At 39.4% G+C, this 12,884-nt stretch overlaps 1 protein-coding gene across 1 annotated transcript in view; it reads left to right on the forward strand.

Moving 5' to 3' along the window:
• The window catches only part of CENPC (centromere protein C), a 75,310-nt gene that overhangs the window by 16,744 nt on the left and 45,682 nt on the right, over positions 1 to 12,884 (forward strand). The window contains exons 5-6 of the mRNA XM_060187993.1: positions 41 to 146; positions 11,775 to 12,042. Coding sequence (XP_060043976.1) covers positions 41 to 146; positions 11,775 to 12,042 — 374 coding nt within the window. The remainder of the gene's footprint in view (positions 1 to 40; positions 147 to 11,774; positions 12,043 to 12,884) is intronic.

Consider the following 12,884-nt stretch of genomic DNA (forward strand, 5'->3'; position numbering starts at 1 on the left):
GTAATTTGATAGAGGGTAGATCTTATGTTCTATCTCTTAGGTTGAATGCCAGAATTCACATCCAAAGTCAGTTCCAGTTTCTTCAGGAAAGAAACAAGGCTCCCTGCAGGCCACTGTTGGACCAAGTGAAGCTGTCAACGAATCAGGTTGGTGATATCATTATGGGTGTTATTTGTCTAGATTTTTTTTTTTTTAACTTTTATATATAAGATGGAAATGTTTGACAAGGCCATGGTATAAGAGGGGTACAATTCCACACAATTCCCACCACCAGAACTCCATATCCAATCCCTTTTGAAAGCTTTCTTATTCTTTATCCCTCTGGTAGTATGGACCCAGGATCATTATGGGGTAGAAGGTGAAAGGTCTGTCTTCTATAATTGCTTCCCTGCTGAACATGGGTATTATCAGTCGATCTGTACTCCCAGCCTCTCTCTCTCTTTCCCTAGTGGGGCAGGGGCCTGGGGAGGCGGGGCTCTAGGATACATTGGTGGGGTCATCTGCCCAGGGAAGTCTGGTTGGCATCATGGTAGCATCTGGAACCTGGTGGTGTGAAAAAGAGTTAAGATATAAAGAAGAAAAAATTGTTGAGTAAACTGAACCTAAAGGTAAGAATATTGCAGATGAGGATTTTGGGTCACCATTTTGGAAAAAGCTAGTAGGCATATTTTATGGGTATTCCAAGGGGCTCATGACTTTATTTGTTTTTGCCTGAGCCTGACATCTAATGCAGGTGAACCCAGGTTATTGTCTGGGGAGATGGTGTCATAGTTGGTGTCTAAATATATCTTAAAAGTTAGAAATGCTCAAGGTGGTACATGTATTGTTTTGAGTTACAAGAGCAGGATCAGTCTCATGGAATTGTGAAGATAAGTTAGCTGTTTTGATACTTTTCAAGTCCATGGTCATCAGTTAACCCCTCTCTTCCCCCCCTTCTCTCTCTCCTCTCTCTCCTCTCTCTCTCTCTCTCTCTCTCTCTCTCGTTAAAGGAATTGTATGTAGTACAACTTTATAATTTTTTAATTTATTTTCATTTTTTCAAATAAGTCCTTCACGAGAGTTAAGAATCAAAATTTAAAATTAAAAGCTATTGGGCACTGGGTGGTGGTGCAGCGAGTTAAGTGCACATGGCACAATGGGCAAGGACCTGCGTAAGGATCCGGTTAGAGCCCCTGGCTCCCCACCTGCACAGGGGGTTGCTTCACAAGCGGTGAAGCAGGTCTGCAGGCATCTATCTTTCTCTCCCCTTTGTCTTCCTCTGTCAATTTCTCTCTGTCCTATCCAAAAACAACAGCAACAGCAATAACAATAACAAAAACAAGGGCCACAAAAAGGGGAAAAATGGCCTCCAGGAGCAGTGGATTCATACTGTAGGTAGAAAGCCCCAGCAGTAACTCTCAAGGCAAAAAATTAAAAGCTATTTTCATCATTCTACTCAGGTGACTTTTTTCATATTCTTTGGCTCATAATTTAATCCTGAGCTACAAACAGGAACCCTGAGGTTTGGGGCGGGGGAGTTAAAATCTGAACCAGAGGTAAGTAGTGGTTTGATTAAAAAAAAAAAAAAAAAAAAAGAAAAGTTAAACTATACTCAACAAAAAGACACATCATCTTTCAAGTGCATATTAAATATATTGATAGACAATATACTGACAAATGTCCTGAGTCATGAAATAAGCCTTTGCTAATTTAAAAGAATTGATATTATACAGTGCAGGCTGTGCCATAATGGGATTAGGACTGGAAATAAGGGAAAAAAATAATAGGAAAATCCCCCATCCCAAACTTCGTGTGTGTGTGTGTGTGTGTGTGTGTGTGTGTGTATGTGTGTTTCCCTCTCTGCCCTTCTTTCCGCTGTTTAGCTCTGGCTTGTGGTAGTACTTAGGATTGAACTTTAGCCCTCCAGAGTCTTAGACATGATCCTATTTTTATTTTTCTAAGATTTATTTTTCTGTTCATATGAGGTAGAGTTTCATTTGGGTGGGTGGGGGGTGGGAAGCAGATCAGAACACTACTCGGTACATGCAGCAGCATCAGGGATCAAACTGGGAGCTTTAGGCATGCAAGTCAGGTGCTCTACTATTTCTTTAGCTGTTAGACTTCACTGTGTGTGTTTCATTTTGGGGGGAGGGGTTTAATAGTTTCTATTGCAGTTACTGACACATGAGTACAATTTATCATCTCCCTTGCATCATGCAGCAGGACCTCAAGGTTCTTTCCATGCCTCCCCTCCCTTCCCAGATTCCTTTGTTGTGGCACATACACCATTCTCAGTCCAGGTTTCACTTTGTTATTTTCCTCTCTGTCCCTATTTCTTTTTTATTTATTTATTTATTTATTTATTTATTTATTTATTTATTTATTTTTATTTTTTATTTAAGAAAGGATTAATTAACAAAACCATAGGGTAGGAGGGGTACAACTCCACACAATTCCCACCGCCCAATCTCCATATCCCACCCCCTCCCCCGATAGCTTTCCCATTCTCTATCCCTCTGGGAGCATGGACCCAGGGACACTGAGGGTTGCAGAAGGTAGAAGGTCTGGCTTCTGTAATTGCTTCCTCGCTGAACATGGGCGTTGACTGGTCGGTCCATACTCCCAGTCTGCCTCTCTCTTTCCCTAGTAGGATGGGTCTCTGGGGAAGCTGAGCTCCAGGACACATTGGTGGTGTCTTCAATCCAGGGAAGTCTGGCCGGCATCCTGATGACACCTGGAACCTGGTGACTGAAAAGAGAGTTAACATACAAAGCCAAACAAATTGTTGAGCAATCATGGACCCAAAGCTTGGAAAAGTGGAGAGGAAGTATTAGGGAGGTACTCACTGCAAACTCTAGTATACTTCTGCTTTCTTACTTTGGTGCCATACTCCAAACTCAGTCAATTTCTGCTTTGTGTTTCTACTTCTTTTTTTTTTTTTTTTACATGCATAACATTCCCCAGATTCCCATTTAGCAATACAACCCCCACTATTTCATTCATCATTTTTCATGGACCTGTATTCTCCCCTCCCACCCACCCACCCCAGAGTCTTTTACTTTGGTGTAATACTCCAATTACATTACAGGTTCGACTTGTGTTTTCTTTTCTAATCTTGTTTTTCAACTTCGGCCTGAGAGTGAGATCATCCCATATTCATCCTTCTGTTTCTGACTTATTTCACTCAACATGATTTTTTCAAGGTCCAGCCAAGATCGGCTGAAAACGGTGAAGTCACCATTTTTTACAGCTGAGTAGTATTCCATTGTGTATATATACCACAACTTGCTCAGCCACTCATCTGTTGTTGGACACCTGGGTTGCTTCCAGGTTTTGGCTATTACAAATTGTGCTGCCAAGAACATATGTGTACACAGATCTTTTTGGATGGATGTGTTGGGTTCCTTAGGATATATCCCCAGGAGGGGAATTGCAGGGTCATAGGGTAGGTCCATTTCTAGCCTTCTGAGAGTTCTCCAGACTGTTCTCCACAGAGGTTGGACCAATTGACATTCCCACCAGCAGTGCAGGAGGGTTCCTTTGACCCCACACCCTCTCCAGCATTTGCTGCTGTTACCTTTTCTGATGTGTGACATTCTCACAGGAGTGAAGTGATATCTCATTGTTGTCTTGATTTGCATTTCTCTGACAATCAGAGACTTGGAGCATTTTTTCATGTGTTTCTTGGCCTTTTGGATCTCTTCTGTGGTGAATATTCTGTCCATGTCCTCCCCCCATTTTTGGATGGGGTTATTTGTTGTCTTGTTGTTGAGTCTGGCAAGCTCTTTATATATGTTGGTTATTAAACTCTTATCTGATGTATGGCATGTAAAGATCTTCTCCCATTCTGTGAGGGGTCTCTTGATTTGGGTAGTGGTTTCTTTTGCTGTGAAGAAGCTTTTTAATTTGATGTAGTCCCATAGGTTTATACTTGCCTTAGTCTTCCTTGTAATTGGATTCGTTTCATTGAAAATGTCTTTAAAATTTATGCGGAAAAAAGTTCTTCCAATATTTTCCTCTAAATATCTGATAGTTTCTGGTCTAACATCCAAGTCCTTGATCCACTTGGAATTTACTTTTGTATTTGGTGAAATACAGTGATTCAGCTTCATTCTTCTGCATGTTTCAACCCATTGTTTCCAACACCATTTGTTGAAGAGACTCTGCTTTCCCCATGTAATAGTCTGGGCCCCTTTGTCAAAGATTAGATGTCCATAGGTGTGGGGCCTCATTTCTGGGCTCTCAATTCTATTCCACTGGTCAGTGTGTCTGTTCATGTTCCAGTACCAAGCAGTTTTGATGACAATGGCCCTATAATATAGTTTGAGATCTGGCAGTGTGATGCCTCCGGTTCTGTTCTTTTTTCTCAAGATTGTTTTGGCAATTCTAGGTCTTTTCTGGTTCCAGATAAACATTTGTAGCATTTTTTCTATTCTCCTAAAAAATGTGCTTGGGATCTTGATGGGGATAGCATTAAATTTGTAGATGGCTCTGGGTAATATATTCATTTTGATGATGTTAATTCTTCCAACCCATGAGCATGGAATATCTTTCCACTTCTTTGTGTCTTTTTCAATTTCTTTGAGTAGTGACTCATAATTTTCAGTATACAAGTCTTTCACTTCTTTGGTTAGGTTTATTCCTAGATATTTTATTGTTTTTGTTGCTATAGAAAAAGGAACTGATTTCTGGATTTCAATTTCTTCTAACTTAGTGTTTGCATAGAGGAATGCCACTGACTTTTGAATGTTAATTTTATAGCCTGACACATTACTGTATTGCCTGATGATTTCCAAAAGCTTCTTGCTAGATTCCTTAGGTTTTTCCATGTATACTATCATGTCATCTGCAAATAAGGAGAGTTTGACTTCTTCTCTTCCAATCTGTATTCCTTTAATTCCTTGCTCCTGTCTGATTGCTATGGCAAGAACTTCCAACACTATGTTGAATAGTAATGGTGATAGTGGGCAGCCCTGTCTAGTACCTGATCTGAGGGGAAATGCTTCCAGTTTTTCACCATTGAGTATGATGTTGGCTGTAGGTTTGCTATATATAGACTCCACTATCTTCAGGAATTTTCCATCTATTCCTATTTTTTGTAGTGTTTTGATCATAAAGGGATGTTGTATTTTGTCAAAGGCTTTCTCTGCATCTATTGATATCACCATGTGGTTTTTGGTCTTGCTTTTGTTGATGTGGTGGATCACATTGATTGATTTACGTATATTAAACCAACCTTGCATGCCTGGGATAAACCCCACTTGGTCATGATGAACAATCTTTTTGATATACTGCTGTATCCGGTTGGCTAGAATTTTGTTCAATATTTTCGCATCTATGTTCATCAGAGATATTGGTCTGTAGTTTTCTTTTTTGGTTGTGTCCCTGTCTGCTTTTGGTATCAGGGTGATGTTGGCTTCATAGAAGCTGGCAGGGAGTATTCCAGTGTCTTCAATCTTCTGGAAGACTTTTAAAAGTAGAGGTATTAGTTCTTCTTTGAAAGTTTTGTAGAATTCATTTGTAAAACCATCTGGTCCAGGACTTTTATTTTTGGGAAGATTTTTGATAACTGTTTCAATTTCATTAGCTGTGATGGGCCTGTTCATGTTATCCACTTCCTCTTTACTTAGTTTTGGAAGTTGGTAGGTATCTAGGAAATCATTCATTTCTTCCAGGTTCTCTAACTTGGTGGCATATAGTTGTTCATAGAAGCCTCGCATGATATGTTGAATTTCTGCAGTGTCTGTTGTGATATCTCCTCTTTCATTTACTATCCGATTTATTTGGGTCTTCTCCCTTTTTTGTTTTGTGAGTCTGGCTAAAGGTTTGTCGATTTTGTTTACTCTTTCGAAGAACCAACATTTACTTTCATTGATCTTTTGTATGGTTTTCCTATTCTCAATGTTATTTATTTCTGCCCTAACTTTAGTAATTTCTGTCCTTCTGGTTGCTTTAGGGTTCCTTTGTTGTTCTTCTTCTAGGTCTTTAAGATGTGCAATCAGGCTGTTTATTTGTGCCTTTTCTTGTTTCCTAATGTGTGCTTGTATAGCTATGAACTTCCCTCTTAGGACTGCTTTAGCTGTGTCCCAAATATTTTGATAGCTTGTGTCTTCATTTTCATTGAACTCTCGAAACATTTTGATTTCTTCCTTGATTTCCTCTTTGACCCAGAAGTTGTTAAGAAGTGTACTGTTGAGCTTCCACATTTTGGCACTGTTACTAATCTTTTGTTGATTGTTAAGTGTTAGTTTAATTCCACTGTGGTCTGAGAAGATGCTTTGGATGATTTCAGTGCTCTTGAATAGGCTGATGCTGTCTTTGTGGCCTAACATATGGTCTATCCTTGAGAATGATCCATGTGGATTTGAGTAAAATGTGTTTTCCAGTTTCTTGGGATGAATGACTCTGAAAATGTCCAATAGTTCTAGTTTTTCTATCTCTTCATTTAGCTCCCTTATGTCTTTACTGATTTTCTTCCTGGATGATCTGTCAAGTTGAGATAGTGGGGTGTTGAAGTCCCCTACTATGATTGTGTTACTGTTAATATATTGCTGTAGCTCTTTCAGTAGAAGTTTGATGTATTTAGATGGCTTCTCATTGGGTGCATAGATATTAATAATTGTTAAGTCCTCTTGATTGACTGATCCTCTGAGCATTAAGTAGTGTCCATTCCTATCTTTTTTAATCTTATCTATTTTAAAGTCTATCATGTCAGATATGAGAATAGCTGTTCCTGCCCTTTTTTGTGGGCCATTGGCTTGAATGATAGTTTTCCATCCTTTCACTTTAAGTCTGTGTTTGTCTTGTTGCGTTAGGTGAGTTTCCTGTAGACAACATATTGTTGGGTTGTGTTTTCTGATCCATCTTCCTACTCTGTGTCTTTTAATAGGTGAATTCAGGCCATTCACATTTATTGATATCAAAGATTGAAGATATTTTAACGCCATTCTTGTAGAGTTTTAGAGTGTTTTGATATATGTTCTATTTGTGGTGGTCTGGTTGTTTATAGGAAACCTTTCAGAACTTCTTTCAAGGCAGGCTTGGTGATGGTTGCTTCCTTCAACTGTTGCTTGTCTGAGAAGGTTTTGATGCCTCCATCTAGTCTGAATGACAATCTAGCAGGATATAGTATTCTTGGATGAAAGCCTTTCTCATTGAGCACTCGATAGATATCTTGCCATTCTCTTCTGGCCTGTAGTGTTTGTATGGAGAAGTACGCTGCTAATCTTATGGGTTTTCCTTTGTAGGTGACTCTTTGTTTTTCTCTTGCAGCCTTGAGGATCCTTTCTTTATCCTTATTCCTTTCCAATCTAAGTATGACATGTCTTGGTGTCTTTAGGTCTGGGTTAATTCTGTTTGGGACCCTCTGGGCTTCTTGAATCTTTATGTCTTTGGTGTTGTCTAGACTAGAGAAATTTTCAGCTATTATGGCCTGGAGAACGCTTTCTTCCTCCCCTTCTCTTTCTTCCTCTGGTAAGCCAATAATGCGTATATTGTTTCTTTTGAAGTCATCCCATAGGACTCTGTTGTTGTTTTCAGCATCTCTTAATCTCTTTTTGAGATCTCTTACTTCTTTTTTAGTTGTCTCTAATTCATCCTCAATCTTGCTAATTCTGTCTTCAGCCTCATTGATTCTATTCTCTCTGCCCTCTACTGCTTTCTGGAGTTCATCTATTTTGTTGCCCTGCTCTGATACTGTTTTAGCTTGTTCAGCTAGTTGCCTTCTTAGCTCAGCAATTTCAGCTTTCAGCTCTCTAATAACCATGAGATTATTAGAATTTTCTTCCATATTCTCATTTGTTGTTCCTGCAGTTCTAATTACAATTTTTTCAAATTCTTTACTCACTCCTGTTATTATTTCCTTAGCTAATGTTTGGATGTTGAACTCGTTGTTTTGTGCTTCGCCCTCTGGAGGACTTTTAGCTGGACTCTTGTCCTGGTTCGAGTCTCCATTATTTTTTCTTGTTGTTTTAACCATTTTATATAAGTTAACAGTTTTTTTCAATCCCTGAGTTGGAGTTCAGTGGTGTAAAAGCCTTTTTTTTTTTCCCCTGTAGGCTATGGTAGCCTGAGGGCTTTTAAACTATCAATAGGCTTCTTGGCTTAATCAATGACTCCTGACCAAGAGATAAAGCAGGGTGTGGCAGAGATAATCCAGTGGTTATGCAAAGAGACTTTCACAGCCCTTCAGCTATGCCACCGAGGTATAGGTCTTCTCCTGAGTTTCCCGGTTAGAGCTCTGTGCCCTGGTGTCCCTCCCTGTTGCTGCTCCAGATTCTGAGGGTAGTAGCAATGGAGACTCAGAGTTGTACTTGGTGAGTCTCTGGGGAGTCCTTTCCTCCCTTCAGCTGTCCCCTTGTTGGTGGAGCAGACTGGAGGTGGTGTCTCCACTGACAAACTGTCGAACTGTTAGCAGTCACTTAATCTCTCCTTAGGCCCCTCTCTCCTCTCTGTCACCAGCCACGCGTGTTTGTACTCACGGGTGATTTACTGGGTTTCTGTGGTCATCCTAGTCCTGTCTTGTTTCGGTCCGGGTGGTCTCCTTTGGTATTCCTAGTTGATCCGGGAGAGGAGAGGAGAGGAGAGAAAGCGATCTGCTGCTCGTAGCTCCGCCTCCGCTGACTACCTCTGTCCCTATTTCTTAAGTTCAACTTAGAAGTTAGATAATTTATATATATAAATATGTATATATTTAATGTAAATAAATATGTATAATATATATATATATATATCACCATTTTCTTAGCCACTCAGTCTGTGTTGGACATTTGGGTTTCTTCCATGTTTTAGGTATTACAATTTGTGCTGTTATGGACATAGGTATACACACATCTCTTCTAATAGGTGTTTTTGTTTCTTTTGAATAAATCCCTGGGAGAGAAATTGCTGGATCATAGGGTAGGTCCATTCTTAGTGTTCTGAGACATCTACAAACTGTTTTCCACAAAGGTTGGAATAATTTACATTCCCACCAGCAGTGCAAAAGTGCCCCATCCTACCTGCAGCCTCTCCAGCATTTGTTGTTTCTGTCCTTTCTGATGTAGGATATTCTCACAGATGTAAAGTGGTAACTTATTGTTGTCTGTATTTGCATTTCCTTGATAATCAAGTGATTTTGAATGCTTTCTCATGTAACTGTTGGCTCACTGGACTTCTTCATTAAAGTTTCTGCCCCTGTCCTCACCCCACTTTCTAATGGGGTTGTTTTTTTTGTGCTATGTTCTTTCTCTGTTTTGGTTATTGTTCTTTATCTGAATATGCTGTATAAAGATCTCCCATTCTGTAAGATATCTTTTTGTTTGGGTGATGGTAGTTTTTGCTATGCAGAAGTTTTTTCAGTTTGATGTTATCCTATTGGTTTATCTTTATTTTGCTGTTGGATTTGAGTCATTGAAGATATTTCTTTTTCTTATTTATTTAATTGCCTTCAGGGTTATCACGGGCGCAGTGCCTGCACTATGAATCTACTGCTCCTGGAGACCATTTTTCCCTTTTTTTTTTTGTTGCCCTTGTTATTGCTGTTGTTGCTATTGTTATTACTGTTGTTGCTGTTGTTAGTGTTGGATAGGTAGGGCAGAAATCGAGAGAGGAGGGAAAGACAGGGGGAGAGAAAGATACACACCTGCAGACCTGCTTCACTGCTTAGGGAGCCAGGGACTCGAACCCAGATCCTTGCGCTTCCTATCATGTGCACTTAACCCTCTGTGCTACCGCCCGGCCCCATTTCTTTTTTATTTTATTTTATTTTATTTATTTTTTTTTTATAATTAAAAAAAATTTTTTAATTTTATTTATTCCCTTTTGTTGCCCTTGTTGTTTTATTGTTGTAGTTATTATTGTTGTTGTTGGATAGGACAGAGAGAAATGGAGAGAGGAGGGGAAGACAAAGAGGAGGAGAGAAAGACACCTGCAGACCTGCTTCACCGCCTGTGAAGCGACTCCCCTGTATGTGGGGATCCGGGGTTCGAACCGGGATCCTTATGCCGGTCCTTGTGCTTTGCGCCACCTGCGCTTAACCTGCTGCGCTACAGCCCGACTCCCCTCTTTTTTATTTTTATTGGTGATTTACAAAATTACAAAATAACGAGGATATAGTTCCATACTGTTTCCAGCACCAGATTCTGTGTCCCTGTTCTCTCCATTGGAAACTGCAGTGGTCCTCCCAAGGTCATAGGTATAGGTTGACTATTATTTCATTGAAGACCTTTCTAAAGCATAGGTTATGTATGTATTCATAAATATGTGCTCATCTAGCTTTATTTTTATTAGTCTACTAATTCTTATGTAAGACTATTTTCATTGTGTAAATTATTCAGATTTTGAGTAAATTAAAGATTTCTTTTCATCAGTTCAAAACTTCGTAGGATGGACCAAGTACATGCATTCAACTTGCCTTTAAAAAATGTATTTTAATCCTAGATCTTTGATTATAAACTTTTTTTTAAAAACAAATGTAATTATTGTGGTCCAGGAAGTGGCACAGTGAGTAAAGCATTGGATTCTCAAGCATGAGGTCCCAAGTTCAGTCCCCAGCAACACATGTACCAGAGTTGCCGGGCTAGCTTCCCAGGTGGGAGAGAAAGAGGACCAGGGACTCATGGCTGAGTGGTACACAGTTTAGTCTTTATTCATGTGGAACACAGCGCAGTCTAAGCTATCTCTAATCACAATCCTGAGGCGGAAGTGTCAGGTCCGAAGAGGATAGGGGGTGGGGAGAAGGAAAAAGCGTGCAAAATAGTGAGGATTAAACCAATGCCCTGGAGACAGGGTGGTGCTTAGTTAACAGTGGTTATGTAAATAGAATACAGTGTTAAACGGGGGATTAAACCAGTGAAACAGAAGGGGTCTTTTAGAAGCATACCAACACAGAGTGATGTCTGATTCTTTCTCTCCTCCTATCTTTCTCATGAATAAATAAACAAAAATTTTATTTTATTTATTATTATTTTTTTAAAACAAAAATTTTAAACACACACACACACAAAACAAAACCAAGTGTCATTATCATTCTCTCTTCCCTAACTTCAGATAGTGTTTTTTAATATTCTTTCTTTATTTCTTTCTTCCTTCCTCCCTCCCTCCCTCTCTTTCTTTCTTTCTTTCTTTCTTTTTTTTTTTCCTCCAGGGTTATTGCTGGGCTTGGTGCCTGCACCATGAATCCACCGCTCCTGGGTGCCATTTTTCCCCCTTTTTGTAGCCTTGTTGTGGTTATTATTATTGCCATTGTTGATGTTGTTCGTTGTTGGATAGGGCAGAGAGAAATGGAGAGAGGAGGGGAAGACAGAGGGGGGAGAGAAAGATAGACACCTGCAGACCTGCTTCACCGCCTGTGAAGCGACTCCCCTGCAGGTGGGGAGCCGGGGGCTCGAACTGGGATCCCGGTCCCTGTGCTTTGCATGCGCTTAACCCACTGCGCCACCGCCCGACCCCCCCTTCCTTCCTTCCTTCCTTCCTTCCTTCCTTCCTTCCTTCCTTCCTTCCTTCCTTCCTTCCTTCTTTCTTTCTTTCTTTCTTTCTTTCTTTCTTTCTTTCTTTCTTTCTTTCTTTCTTTCTTTCATCAGAGCACTGTTCAGCTCTGGTTTATGGTGGTGCAGGGGATTGAACCTGGGACCTTGAAGTCTCAGGCATGAAAGTCTCTTTGCATAACCATTATACTATCCATCCCTGCCTGATTATAAACTTAATGACCTGTGAATGACCAGAGAACTATTTCTAATTATTGCTGAATTAAAAATCACATGTAGTTCTAATATTATTGTTTAAATTTTAAATAATTTCATTTAATTTTCTTATAGGTCAAACTCATGAAATTGATGAGAAAGTTTCGGCAACTAATGCTGCTTCTCAAAATAAACGTACCTTAAGAAAAATAAGTGAAAATCTCAGAGATCATAATGAAGATGATATGGAATTTTACTTATCTGTTGACTCACCTATTCTTTTGGATACAAATACACATCCCAAATATGCATCTGTTGTCCAAAGGAGAGACACCTATACTTTTGAAAATTCAGTGAATATGTTGTGTTCAAGTACAGAACGTTCTCTAAAAACCAAAAAAAGGTGAAGTTTTAGTTATTTAAACATGTTTCTATAAAAGTTGTAGTTTATACCTTTATTATTAATTTATAAAATTTACATAAAAATTTGTAATTTATAAAGTTAGTAAATTATGGTAAGTATTAAGTTCTTTTAACATAAGAATGCATACACTTAGGATATATTCAGTTTATTGTTTTCTTTTTTAATGTACGTGTATTTTTTTAATATTTATTCCCTTTTGTTCTTGTTTTTTATTGTAGTTATAATTGTTGTTTTTGATGGTCGTAGTTGGGTAGGATAGAGAGAAATGGAGAGGGGAGGGGAAGACAGAGAGGAGAGAAAAATAGACACCTGCAGACCTGCTTCACCGCTTGTGAAGGACTCCCCTGCAGGTGGGGAGTCGGGTGCAGGTCCTTGTGCTTATGCAGGTCCTTGTGCTTTTCTGCAGGTGGGGAGCTGGGGGCTGGAACCAGAATTCCATGTCCTTGTGCTTTGCATCCTTGTGCTTTGCTCCACGTGCACTTTACCCACTGCGTGCGCTACTGCTGACTCCCGTATTTTTTTTTTTTAACCAGAGCACTATTCATCTCTGGCTTATAGTGTTGTGGGGGATTTTACCTGGGACTTTAGAGCCCTAGGCATGAGAGTCTGTTTGCATAACCATTATGCTTATCTACCCATCACCTATTTCTTTACTGAGGAAATGCTGTTTTATAAGACTGATTGTCTCAGGAATATATTCAGTTTATATTTAATAAGGGAAAAACTTGGTGTTTACTTCAAAGAAGTTTGGGGAATAAACTTTTCTGTAGTCTGTAGAAAATTGTGTTTTTCTGGTAATTGATAGGAGAAGCAATTTGAAA

Source organism: Erinaceus europaeus, chromosome 3, assembly GCF_950295315.1.
Source record: "Erinaceus europaeus chromosome 3, mEriEur2.1, whole genome shotgun sequence".
Lineage (NCBI taxonomy): Eukaryota > Metazoa > Chordata > Mammalia > Eulipotyphla > Erinaceidae > Erinaceus > Erinaceus europaeus.